The sequence below is a fragment of the Piliocolobus tephrosceles genome, chromosome 6, assembly GCF_002776525.5.
Source record: "Piliocolobus tephrosceles isolate RC106 chromosome 6, ASM277652v3, whole genome shotgun sequence".
NCBI lineage: Eukaryota > Metazoa > Chordata > Mammalia > Primates > Cercopithecidae > Piliocolobus > Piliocolobus tephrosceles.
The window spans coordinates 56,966,612-56,979,866 of NC_045439.1; the positions used below are offsets into that span (position 1 = coordinate 56,966,612).

At 40.7% G+C, this 13,255-nt stretch overlaps 1 protein-coding gene across 2 annotated transcripts in view; it reads left to right on the forward strand.

Moving 5' to 3' along the window:
* CDKL1 (cyclin dependent kinase like 1) overlaps nt 1-13,255 on the forward strand; it is a 65,799-nt gene that overhangs the window by 37,525 nt on the left and 15,019 nt on the right. For both annotated transcript variants that reach the window (XM_023222628.3, XM_023222627.2), the window contains exon 4: nt 12,841-12,913. In XM_023222628.3, coding sequence (XP_023078396.2) covers nt 12,841-12,913 — 73 coding nt within the window. The remainder of the gene's footprint in view (nt 1-12,840; nt 12,914-13,255) is intronic.

The following is a 13,255-nucleotide window of genomic DNA, read 5'->3' on the forward strand; positions in this document are numbered from 1 at the left end:
GTGAAACCCCATCTCTACTAAAAACACAAATATTAGCTTGGCATGGTGGTGGGTGCCTGTAATCTCAGCTAGTCGGGAGGCTGAGGCATGAGAATCACTTGAACCCGGGAGGCGGAGGTTGCAGTGAGCCGAGATTGCGCCATTGCACTCTAGCCTGGGCGACAGAGCGAGACTCCGTCTAAAAAAAAAAAAAAAAAAAAGACTAGGTAAAAATAGCCAGTGTTTGTACAATATACTCTGCTGCTGAAGTGGACAGCAGAAAAATTACCAAACATGTTAACAAAAGAGATAATAAATAGTCATTTTAATGAAGAAACCAGCAGAAGCATCATTAGATTGAAACTATCTCTGCATAGAAGTGATCTCAGTCTCTAAGAAAAGGAAGGATATTAGTTAGTCTGTGCCTGACCAGGGAGGTAGAAGGGCTTGGAGATTGAAAGGAAGATTCCAAAAGCAATGGCTACTAGGAAGTTTGAGACTAAAACAAACATAGTATTTCATCAGAAACAATCTGGGTGTCTAGTCTGCTGTATTACTCAGGATTTCTTTGGTTTCAAGTGACAAAAACCCAACTGAAGCAAGCATAGGTGAAAAACAATTGTGTTGTGACTGTAACTGGGAAGGGTGGGAGTGACTCCGGGGGCTCAGCTGATCTTACCACACATCTCTCTCTAGCATATGCAACATCTTTGCATGCATTGGAAGAATACTTGGTGAACAGACAGAGGCTTTGTCCGAGAAAAAGAAAAAAGGAGGAGGGGTCCCTTCCTGCAGTTGAGGGCAGCCTTTTGCAGGGTGAGAAGACTGGATTCCAGCTCCCACACACTCTTCATCTAGGTGTTTTAATATGGGAGTGAGAGAAAACAGAAAGATCTATAGGTAAATGTGTGGTTAATTAGAAGCAACGTCATTTCCAAATGGTAAAATGCTATGGTTTGCCAAATATAAGATTTCCTTAAGGAAATCAGCCCCGACAGGCCTCAGTGTGCATTGTTCCCCTCCAAGGGTCCATATGTTCTTTTTTTTTTTTTTGAGGCGGAGTCTCACTCTGTCGCCCAGACTGGAGTGCAGTGGCGGGATCTCAGCTCACTGCAAGCTCCGCCTCCCGGGTTCACGCCATTCTCCTGCCTCAGCCTCCCGAGTAGCTGGGACTACAGGCGCCTGCCACCTCGCCCAGCTAGTTTTTTGTATTTCTTAGTAGAGAGGGGGTTTCACCATGTTAGCCAGGATGGTCTCGATCTCCTGACCTTGTGATCCACCCGCCTCGGCCTCCCAAAGTGCTGGGATTACAGGCTTGAGCCACCGCGCCCGGCCCATATGTTCTTATTGTTCAGCTCCCACTTATAAGTGAGAACATGTGGTGTTTGGTTTTCTGTTCCTGCATTAGTTTGCTGAGGATAACAGCTTCCAGCTCCATCCATGTCCCTGCAAAGGACATGATCTCATTCCTTTTTCTGGCTGCATAGTATTCCATGGTATGTATGTACCACATTTTCTTTATCCAGTCTATCATCATATGAAAACTTTTAAATTTAGAGACATCATACTATAAAATAAAATTTTGAAAGCACATTCACAGTAAAGGTGAGTTAGCATTATCTGTGTGACCTTGGGCAAATTGCTTACAGGTGTCTTCACCTGTAAAAATGAGAGTTTAGGACTAGGTAAAGTTTAAGGGGACTTCTAGCTGTATAATGCTATGAATTGGTGATCAAGTACCCTAGGGGTCAGAAGACTTCGGTTATCTTTCAGTTTCATATTTGATCTATTAGACAATATCAACAAAGGATAAGCTACTGATGCTGGTGTTGCCAGGTTGGCTTACCAGCCTGCTTGGTGCCAGGTGGGGTCCCCTTAGGTTAGTATACTCACCCTCAGAATGCCCTGTGATCACTTCTTATATTTCTAAGTACAGATTTCTAAAATACAAAGTTGAGCATGCCACCCTCTACACAGAATCCTTTAATAGCTCCCCAAAGCTTACTGGTATGGGGAAATGCCCCCAGCATGAGATACGAGATCTTACTCTACCACCCCACTCCCCACCATTTGCCCATAATACATGGCCCGTCCTACTAAATTGCTTGCATTCTAGGGTTCAGGACATGCTGTTTGCTTAGCAAGCATGGGTTTCCCTACTTCGTCTACTCTGCCTGGAAAACTCCTGCTGTCCTTACAGCTCACATATGACTCCTTTATGATGCCCGCCAGCACACTGGCCTCTATAACATCTTCTGGGATAATTTATTTACATATCCCATTTGCCCAGTAAACTATACAATCCTCAAGGGCAAGAGCTGGGCCTTCCTCACCTGTGTATTCTCAGTGTCTTCTAGCTGCATATTTGGCACTTGGTACATACTCAGTACTTGTAAAATGACTGAATTAGCAAACCAATAAATTGATAGTTACAAAATGATTTTAAAGAAGAATAATCATAACAACGTTTGGATTTTCATTTTAAAAGTTACTTTGATTTAAAATTTCTAAAGCCTAATATTGTCAAAAGAGATTATAAAGTACACTGCTAGAGCAACCTGTCCAGAAGGCAATTTGGCAATCAATGTATGATATTAAAAGTCTTAGAGGCATTATCTTAAACCCAGCAAGTCTACTTTGAATGATTTACCATAAGAAAATATTTGAATATATGTGCAAAAACTTAGTTACAAAAGTATTTATTGTTATGGGATATTTTAAAGTATTGTTTATAAAGAAAAAATTGCCATCAACTGAAATATCCAACAATAGAGAATTAGTTAAGTAAATTATGATAAAGTTTTATGATAGAATACAGTGGACCCATTAAGAATAATGCTTATATTAATAGATAAAACATATATTGACATAGGAAAAAGTTCATGAGTGCTTGTCAAATGAAAAAAATTATACTATAATAAAAATACATATCATTTCATTTTCATAGAATTTATATGTAGATGGGAAAAAAGTAATAAATCTGAACATTACTAGTGATTAGTTATGATTGTTATTGATATTTTTCATTTTATTTGTGCTTTTATATTTTTCAAGTTTAATTTATTACTATAGTAATGTTTTAATGTTTAATTATTAAAAATAATTCTTGCCAAATCAGACTCAAAGACTTCTCATTTGAACCTGAAATGGATACTAATTTATCTTCTTGTTAACATGCTTGTAACTTCTGGTACTCCCTTGGAAAGTTTTTGGAGAAGATCCAACTTCATGTTGCTACTAACACAAGCAAGTTTACACCACAAGATATGTATCCTGTTACAGTAACATGAATACATGTCAATTATAATTCCCAGTGCTTAGGTTTATGTTTTTATAATTGTCCCCAATCACAACCATTTCTTGTCTTATATAGAACTTAAAAAGCTTTGAATCTATTATTCTATAAATGATTGATCTCCCTGTGTCAAAGTTTTACAAATAACTGGTTTGGATATTTTCTCCTCATTTTTCTGCCTACTTGTATGTTCAGCCAGACATAAGACTTCATTGATTCTTTCCTGCACAGATTTAATTACCACCAGTTCCTTCTCTGAATAACATAGTTTGTTCAAGGAACATCTCCTGGGTAATGTACATTACTGCAAGTTTTCAGTTTCTGACAATGAAATTCCAGAAATATTATCTTTTATAGATTAAAAATGATATGTTGTTTGTTGCAAATTTTTAAAGCAACACAGACATTGAAATGAAGGGCTGGGGGTGGTGGCTCACACCTGTAATCCCAGCACTTTGGGAGGCCGAGGTAGGCGGATCACTTAAGGTCAGGAATTCAAGACCAGCCTGGTCAACATGGTGAAACCCCGTCTCTACTAAAAATACAAAAATTAGCTTGGCATTGTGGTGGGCGCCTGTAATCCTAGCTACTCAGGAGGCTGAGGCAGGAGAACTGCTTGCATCTGGGAGGCGGAGGTGGCAGTAAGCTGAGATAGCGCCACTGCATTCCAGCCTGGGTGACAAGAGCAAAACTCCATCTCAAAAAAAAAAAAAAAAAAAAAATTGAAATGAATAAAATCAATAGCTTTACATACTGTTCTGCATTTATTTTGTTTTTTATTTAGTTAAATAAATTAGTTAATTTTAGAAACAGGGTCTTGTTGCTATGCTGCTCAGGCTAAACCTTAACTCTTGGCTCAAGCGATCCTCCTGTTCCAGCCTCCTGAGTAGCTGGGACTACAGGTGTCTGCCACCACACCAGGCTGCATTTTTTAAAAATGTACTCTGAAGCTTTCTCCCTATCTGTACATATCTACCTTTATATTTTAAAAATGGCTATATAGAATTCCATTGTATGAATATACCATGATTTCTTAGTTCAATCTCCTGTTGATAAATATTTAGATTGTTTCCAGTTATTTTCTATTACTAACCATGCTACAGTGAACAACCATTTTCATAAATATTTCTTTAGGATAAATTCCTAGTAATATATTCTTTTTTTTTACAAGAGTTTGGCCAGACCCCCAGCCCTTCCCATCTTTGTGATAGCCTTGTGTAGAAATGAAGTCTTGATGAATGCCAACTAGTTTGATGATGTGTGTCACAAATATTAGACAAACAGCAGTGGAAAGAATGACTTCTGTAATTGAGAATGCTAGAAAGAGATACATGTTATTTCTTCATCATCTCGGAAGAATTTCACATTTCTGAAGAATTTCTAAAAATTGGTTTGATGTCTTCACTTTCATACAGTAGTCGTTTACATTTCTCTCTGTCCAATTTTGTTATTAGGACATTAGGGTCAAAATACAGCCTCCCCTAAAAACTTGGAGAGACAGAGATTGCTCTCTGAAAGTTATTTTGTGAAACGAACACATAATGCATCAGGGCAGAGATATGTAAAGCAACCTTAAAGAGACAGAATGACTGCTAGGCTTGTAAGATTTGATTGACTCTGTGTTTTATCTAATGATAAATTCTTCCTGATGTGCAGATGGATGCAGTTAAGCACTCTCAGTTTAACAGCAATAACCAGTCAAATTGCCAACTTTCCCTCATCCAAATTCTTTGCTCATCATTCTGATTATAACTTGACTTTATGAAATTGTCTACAAAGAAAGCATGAGCTAGTACTCAGAATTTGGGCATGGGTGAATATGATGGCACTCTAGTTTTGTATGTCAGGTTAGTTAATTTGTTTAATGTTCACTCGCCCCTTTGAAATGGATACTGTCTTGGTGTGCTGACAAAATTGAGTGTCTGTGTCTGCAAGCCTGAAGACGGTGAAGGCAGCCAAGCTTTTCCAAATGAAGCACCACATTCTCTGTGTTCTGTGATGAGATGGCTGTTTTTCCCCTCAATTCTATTCTTTGCTTAATATTCTTTTCTATGCATTTTCTATATATGTTGCATTATAATCTTTAGATCTATTGTCAATGACTATAAAATATTACATTAAGTTTATTATGTCTCACCATTCCTCTCTGGTTGGATACTGAGGTCATTTTCAGTGTTTGGTTTGATAATGATTCTGGTATAAAATTTTCCTACAAATAGATTTTTCTTCTTTTGTAATTTTCCTTTAAAAGTTCTCAAAGTGGTACTCTTGAGTTGTACATTTTGCCAAATGGAACCAATTTACTTTCTCACCAAAGATATGGATTTATATATATATTTTTCCTTATAGTAGTGCTACCTTAGGTTCTATTATTAAAATATTTGATGGATGCATTCTATCAAACATATAAGGAAGAAATAATAGTAACCCTACCCAAACTCTTTCAGAAAATACGAGAAGGAACATTTCCCAAATCATTTTATGAGGCCACTGTATGCTGATGCCAAAATCAGACAGACATTTCTAGAAAAGAAAATGACAGATGAATATTACTCAAGAATTTAGGTAAAAAACCCTTAGCAAAATTATTAGCAAATCAAATCCAGCAGTATAATGTAATATAAAAGAGTGATTAATATATCTCAAAATATCAATTTTTAGACATCAAAGGCTTTCTATTATGACAGATGAAAATTTAGCTCCCTGAAATCACTATCCCCTCTGCTTCCTTTTCTAATCCTCCAAAATAGTTACATTAATGTTCACTGTTCCCATTATTGTGCCTATGTAAATATTACTTATAGCTGAGCATTGTACCATACTATGGCTTCCTTTTCTACTTTTTCCTCAAATTAACACTTGTCTTATTTTAAAATGTGCTTAACATTCTTTAATCCTGTTGCTAATTCCCTCCCCTCACCTTTGTTTTGTTTTGTTTTTTCTCTTTTTTTTTTTTTTTTTTTTGAGACAAGGCCTCACTCTGTCACCCAGGCTGGAGTGCAGTGGCCCAATCATAGCTCACTGCAACCTCCACCTCCCAGACTCAAGAAATCCTCCCACCTCAGCCTTCTAAGTAGCTGGGACTACAGGTGCCTGCCACCATGCTTGGCTAATTTTTTGTATTTTTTGTAGAGATGGGGTATCACCATGTTGCCCAGGCTGGTCTCAAACTCCTGGGCTCAAGCAGTCTGCCCACCTCAGCCTCCCAAAGTGCTGAGATTATAGGCGTGAGCCACTCACTGCGCCCCACCCTCACTCATTTTAATAGCCTCTCAATGTACATTTTCACAGGATAGTTACATCAGGTAATCCGTCAGTTCCGTTTTTGTCTTGGTAATGTCTGGCCTTTAAGCCTCCTTCTCCTTCTGTCTGGCTTGTTGTACTCAAGACCTGCTGTCCAGCTGTATCCCTTGAATTTCCCTTTGCCATCATCCTTGTAATTCCTGCTGCATTTCTCTGTGGTCAGATTCATTACTTCCTGGATTTCTTGTCTTCCTGTTTCTGGGTTTACTTGCTTATTTTGACCAAGTACATCCATCTCTAACTGGGTAAAAAATGATATCATCACACAGAAATCTAGACTCCAGGGATTTCAAATGACACCACCCCCTCCCCCCAGCCCACACCCTTCCTTAGAATCAAGCAGTTGGGAGCCCTTTATGTTCCTGAGGGGTGAAATAAAATTCCCAAAGGAGGCAGGAAGAATGCCACGAGGTCACACCAGTGGAGATCTCAGCAGTGTGCCTGTTGTCCGTATCTTCCCACTAGCGAAAGATGGATTCCATTCCACCCTCCCCAGAAGGAGTGCCTCTGGGGAGCTGGGCAACAGCCCAGCGGCCTCTGGAGGGGCAACTGGAGCTCTCAACAACGCAACTGAACTGAAGACCTCAAGGAAGACTACCTGACTACCTATGGAAGTGCCTTCTTGAGCCCCTTCCATCTTGGTGTGGGACAGAAAGGAAAAGGAGGATCCTTGCTTGATTTTCTCATACCTTGCCCAGACTCTCATATCTAGGTCTGGGGAGCTGACATCTTCAGGAGTTTAAAGTCCACCAAACCAGGCCCAGCTGGCTGTGAGTCCAAAAGACCCGAGCTGGATCCTGTCCCACTCCCTTGGAGCACTATTTACTAGGAAGGAAAGCTGGGGATATATATGGCTCATCTAAAGTTCAATCACCTAATCCCATGGCAGAGAAGAACCAGGCCCAGGAGAACAGCTCATGCCCCTTCTTCTCTCATAAATTAAGGTTGAGTTTATGTATGATTGCTCTGAAAGGAGAGCTTGCTTTTGAGCTAGAGGAGCTATTAAAGGGAGTAAAGAATGAGAGGGAATTGAGCCCCTTCTCTTCATGCCTGTTCTAGCCCTTCCCCACTCTGCCCTAGAGCTCACCCACAACCACTATTTACCACCAATGTGGAAACAAATACCTTAAGATGGAATGAGTTCCCTAGCCTTGCTAGCACAAGCTACAATATTAAGAACATCTTCCTTAGGCCAGGCATAGTGGCTCATGTCTATAATCCCAGTGTTTTGGGAGGCCAAGACAGGAGAATCACTTGGACGCAGGAGTTCAAGACCAGCCTGGGCAACATAGTAGGACCCCCATCTCTACAAAAATTTAAAAAGCATTGGCCAAGTGCAGTGGCTCACGCCTGAAATCCCAGCACTTTGGGAGGCTGAGACGGGCAGATCACCTGAGGTTTGAGACCAACCTGGCCAACCATGGCCAACATGGTGAAACCCCATCTCTACTAAAAATACAAAAATTAGCTGGGTATGTGGACATATGCCTGTAATCTGAGCTACTCGGATGGCTGAGGCAGGAGAATTGCTTGAACTCAGGAGGCGAAAGTTGCAGTGAGCCAAGACAGCACCACTGCACTCCAGCCTGGGTGACAGATGGAGACAACGTCTCAAAAAAAAAAAAAAAAAAAAAAAACAAAAAACAAAACAACAACAACAACAAGAAGACAGGAGAGAAGAACAAAGGACATCAAAACATCTGCCTGAGCCTGAAGGGTCCAGCTAGTCACCCAGACTCTTCCAGAGCTGTTAAGCTTGTTGAATATATTCATATTTATTTGAGGTGGCATGAGGCAGACGGCTTGGCAATGACATCCCTCACTGTGCCTGACTCTTGTGTCACACTGTCCTGTCCAGATGGGTTGCTTTTCCACCTGGAGTGCAGTTATCCTGTCATCTCCCTCTGCCATCCTCCCAGAGACTCCTGCTGCTTCATTCCTGCATTGGGTCTCCATCCCATATAATCTTCTTTGTAATGGACTGCTCATTTTTGGTGGACTGCATCCATGAGGGGCTTCTTGAGAAAGAGTAGATGAGAGGTACAGGAAGAAATAAGAACTTGAGACCTTACCCTTGCATGCTTTATTCCATCCTCACACTGGATTGGTATTTTGTTTGGGTATAGGCTTGTTTGTTGGTTTTTGGTTGAAGATGTTCCTTCAAAATTTTGAAGTCATTATTTTAGTGTCTTCTATCTTCTAGTGCCAAGAAGCCTGATACCATTCTATTTTCTGCTCTCTTTTGAAGTCCTGTTTCTTTTTCCAGAAACTTGTAGGAGCTTCTCTTTGTGCTCAGTGTTCTTGATTATGAAACTCATGAGTGGGCCTTGATTTTCATCCATTATCCTGGCACTTGCTGGGCCTTTTCTGCCTCAGAAAAAATTTTTTGAATTGTTTTGTTATTGACTTCCTGTTCATTGTTTTACCTATTTTCTTTTTCTCAACCCTCTATTATTTGGGTGTGGACTCTTGAACTGGTCCTCTCATTTTCTCGTAGTATCATGTTCTTATTTCATGGATACAACAGCTTTCATTTTCTCTCTGAGGATATTAATGGTATTTTAAAAAGTTCTCTTCACCCTCCATAATTTCTGTTTCTTTTAAGTTGCTTTTTTTTGTTTGTTCTCGTCTTCCACTTTCTTACTAGAGGCTTATCTTGGGCATCATATAATCTCTGGTTGTATGCTCATAGTTTAGAACAAGGAACTATTGGAAGCTTTGAGCTTCACTATGGTTTTCTAGCTGGGCCATTTGCTGGCGGAACTCCTGTGTCAGAATCTTCAGATCTTTCCCTCTGAGCTTCTCCCAAAGAAGTCTTTAAATATTGTGCCTGGAGAGAGTGAAGTCTGCCTGCCGATTTCTCAGAGTCCAGCGACGGAAGAGGGATGGGGAATCTCAGCATTCAGCATTTTGTATGTGTACAGTCCTTTAATCCCGTTTTCAGAACAGTATCCACATTTTCAGAACAGTATCCACAATCTCACATATGCCAAATGTCTCTGCTTTATCCTCTCCAGAAACAAAGCTCCAGCCTTCTGCCTGGTAGTGGAGAGTGTTTCCCTATGGGCAAATAATGGAAGAGGGGATTTAGGGATTTAATTATTTCCTAAACAGTTTTTTCCATAGTCCTTAGCTCCTCATTCCATAGAGACCTTGGCTGCTGCTTCCTGAGCCTTTTGAGGATTCTTTCTGGATAAATTGGTTGGTTCTCCACCTTCCCTCTCCTGGCTTAGATTTTCGCTTTCTAGGATTGTTAAGTTAATTATCTTTCATTCAGTTGCTTTCTGGATTCCACATTGTGTTGCTGTTATCTCTTCTCCTGTCATCTCTGACCTTTGAGGCTTTGTCTTTAAAAGTCTCCAGCGTAGTTCTAGTCAGGTTTTGGGACGGAACAAAATTAACTGGGCTTGCTCAGTCCATCACCTTAATTCAGAGGTCCTTTGATGCACTTTCTTCAGTTGGTTCTGTGACACGGTATTCTCCTGAGTGTTGTCTTATTCACTTGATGCTCTCAACTCAGGTGCCCTTGTGGGGTCCCCTTCCTCTTTCTGCCCTCTCTGTGGTGAAGGGTCACAGCTTCCTTCCGAGCTCCTCTTCTTTAGCTGAATTCACCCTTAATTGGCTTCATTCAGTCCTAGGCCCCAAATACCACCCATATGCTATGCTTCTCAAACTCACATTTCCAGCCCGACCCTCCTTCTGAATGTAGAATCGCTGACTCAGAGTCTTCCCTTGGGTGTCCAGTAAGCATTCCCTTCCCCCAAACCAGTTTCTCTTCCAGTGTTCTCCTGAGTAGAAGGCACTACCGTGTACCAGTTACTCAAGCTAAAAACCTGATGTTATTCCTTGATTCTTCTCTTTCTCCCACATCCAATCCCTCAGAAAATCCTGGAAGCTCTATTTTAAAAATATAGCCCCAATCTGGCCACTTCTCACTACCTTAACCACTATTTTAGATGTTCCCTTAACCAGAGCAGCTTTCTGGGCCACCCTATATAAGGTGGTCCACCCCTTCTAGCACAGCACTCTCATGCTCTCTCTCTCTTTCTGTCTCTCAATCCAACACCACAGAACATATTGTATCTATTTTTTTTGCCTTTTTATAGTTGTAACTCTCTTCTCCAACAGTGAAAACCTGGCCCCTCTTACTATCTGAGTGTTTCAGCTAAAAGGGATCTCAGAGGCTGAGGCCTCTGCATTCCAGAAAAGAAACTGAATAAAGAGTCAAGTGAGTAGCCAATTCAAGATGATGCTAAGTAGTTTGTACAGAGCTTTTACATTTGAGAATTTTGTAATTCTGGGGATTAAATGTGCTGGGGATTAGAGGAGCAATAATGATATGCAACTATAACTTACTTTTATATGCTCTTTTTATATAATTTATCTGGGGAAATGTTTGTAGGAACTAAAGTTGCCTGGTACTGGTAACCCTATATTAATACTTAATTTGCAGGAGGGGCATGGTGGCTTACACTTGTAATTCCAGCACTTTGGGAGGCTGAGGCAGGAGGATCACTTGAGGTCAGGGGTTTGAAACCAGCCTGGCCAACATGGTGAAACTCCTCTTTACTAAAAATACAAAAATTAGCCAGGCGTGGTAGCACACGCCTGTAATCCCAGCTACTCGGAGGCTGAGACAGGAGAATTGCTTGAATCTGGAAGGTAGAGGTTGCAGTGAGCTGAGATTGTACCACTGCACTTCAGCCTGGGCGACAGAGCAAGACTCTGTCTCAAAAAAACAAAACAAAACAAACACCCAAAAACCTAATTTATTGAATAATCAAGATATATTCCATTTTTCTGGATAAAATGTAGAGGCTACTTGGAAGGCTGAGGTGGGAGGATCCCTTAAGTCCAGGAGTCCAAAGTTCAGTGAGCTATGATAGCACCACTGCCTCCAGCCTGGTCAGCAGAGCAAGACCCTGTCTCTTAAAAAAAAGTAAAAAGTGGAGGCTAATGTCTCATCTTAGTTGCATTTTTCTAAGCCTTTTTTCTCGACAGTGACTTTTTCTAGTGTCTATGCCTATATGCCATTCAAACAAGGAAAAGAGAATTTGGAGAGAAGCAACTTCAAGCCCAGGGACACAGCCCTGGTCCAGCAATGTCCCAACTAGCCTTGCTGGACATGGTCTCTTCCTTTCCTTCATGTGATCCCACTCTCTGCTCAAATACCCCCGATCTGCCTGAAAGGATTTCCTGAACTTCTGGCCTGTGACAACAGTGGCCTTGTAGCTTCTCTCAGAGGCTGGAAGTGACTTTTTGTGGTCCCCTTAACACAGCTACTCAAGAATTTCCTCCCTGATTTCCTTATTCGTTTTGGCTGAGGACCACAGTAACACTGTGGATTGTTTGATTTATCAAAACAGTAAGTCCAGCCAGCAGGTTGGGGTCTCAGAAAATAAATGCACTCTCTCTGTGGTTCATTTCTTACACTCCTTGCCTTGGTTTGTTGTTGTTGTTTTAAATGCTTCCAGGCAACATGCCTCTTTCTAATTCACAAGAAGTACCTGCTGGGACTACTGGTTGCCCTGGTAATATAAGATGTGAGTCAGGGAAGAAGTACTGGGAGCAGTGGCTTGGAGTTTAGCTGCTGTGATGGAGAAGAGAGTAGAAAGATGTAAGTGGGGTGCAGCTGGCTGCCATGGCAGCATGGGGAAAGAACCAGGATGCCTCGGGTTATTAGATTATTATTAACATTTGTTACATGGTTTGCAATGTAAAGCTCTTCGCTATAATCAGTAAAGTCTTCATTATCTAAACAAACAAACAAACAACAGCAATGCTGCTCTGAGAGACCACGTGCCCACACATGGAAGATGAGTCCTGCTTCAAGGCTGTCGGTTTGGGGCAACTTGAGAAAATAAACAGCATCTTTTGTGCTGAATAGTAACTAACTTTATATCAACAAAAAATTCCTTGTAGAAATGGAGCTCAAGTTACCAGGCAGTTTCCCAGTGGTGTCACAGATGTTTGAGATAGGTGGTTATAAATACTTGTTGAAATCCCTTGTAGGTTTTCATATCCTTACCTATAGAAGTAGATGTTTGCATTTTTGTTAACCTGTTGTCCCTAGAATTCAGCGGTGTGCTGGTCACATATTTTTACATTTTGGGCTCATGGAATGACTGTTTGATGAGGAAGATGACTATGTGTCACCTAGGGTTTTTCACTACTAAAGCCTATCTTGGTTTATTTTTTCTTTTCTTGAGTTGAATTCCATGGCTACACTAAAGAATGTGTTTGTGCTGCTTTATTTTTATTAGGGTACCAGAACATCTCGTGAAGAGCATAACTTGGCAGACACTGCAAGCTGTAAATTTTTGCCATAAACACAATGTAAGTCTCATAATCTCTTTTGAAAAGTGAGAAGGCTCCCCTTAAGCTGAGGTGGAGTCTTGTACAAAGTTTATATCACACTTTTGTGGGTAAAATTTTTTACCCAAATCTTCATAAGCCTGGTTGGGTAAGTAGAGGCTAAAAATGCCAACCTAGCTATTCCTTCTTGCTCAGTTTATACAAAACATGCATTTTTATGGTTTTAAGAAACTAGTGCCAGGCATGGTGGCTGCTGCATGTAATCCCAGCACTTTGGGAGGCCAAGGTAGGCAGATCACTTGAGCCCAGGAGTTCGAGACCAACCTGGACAACGTGGCAAAACCCTGTCTCTACAAAAAATAA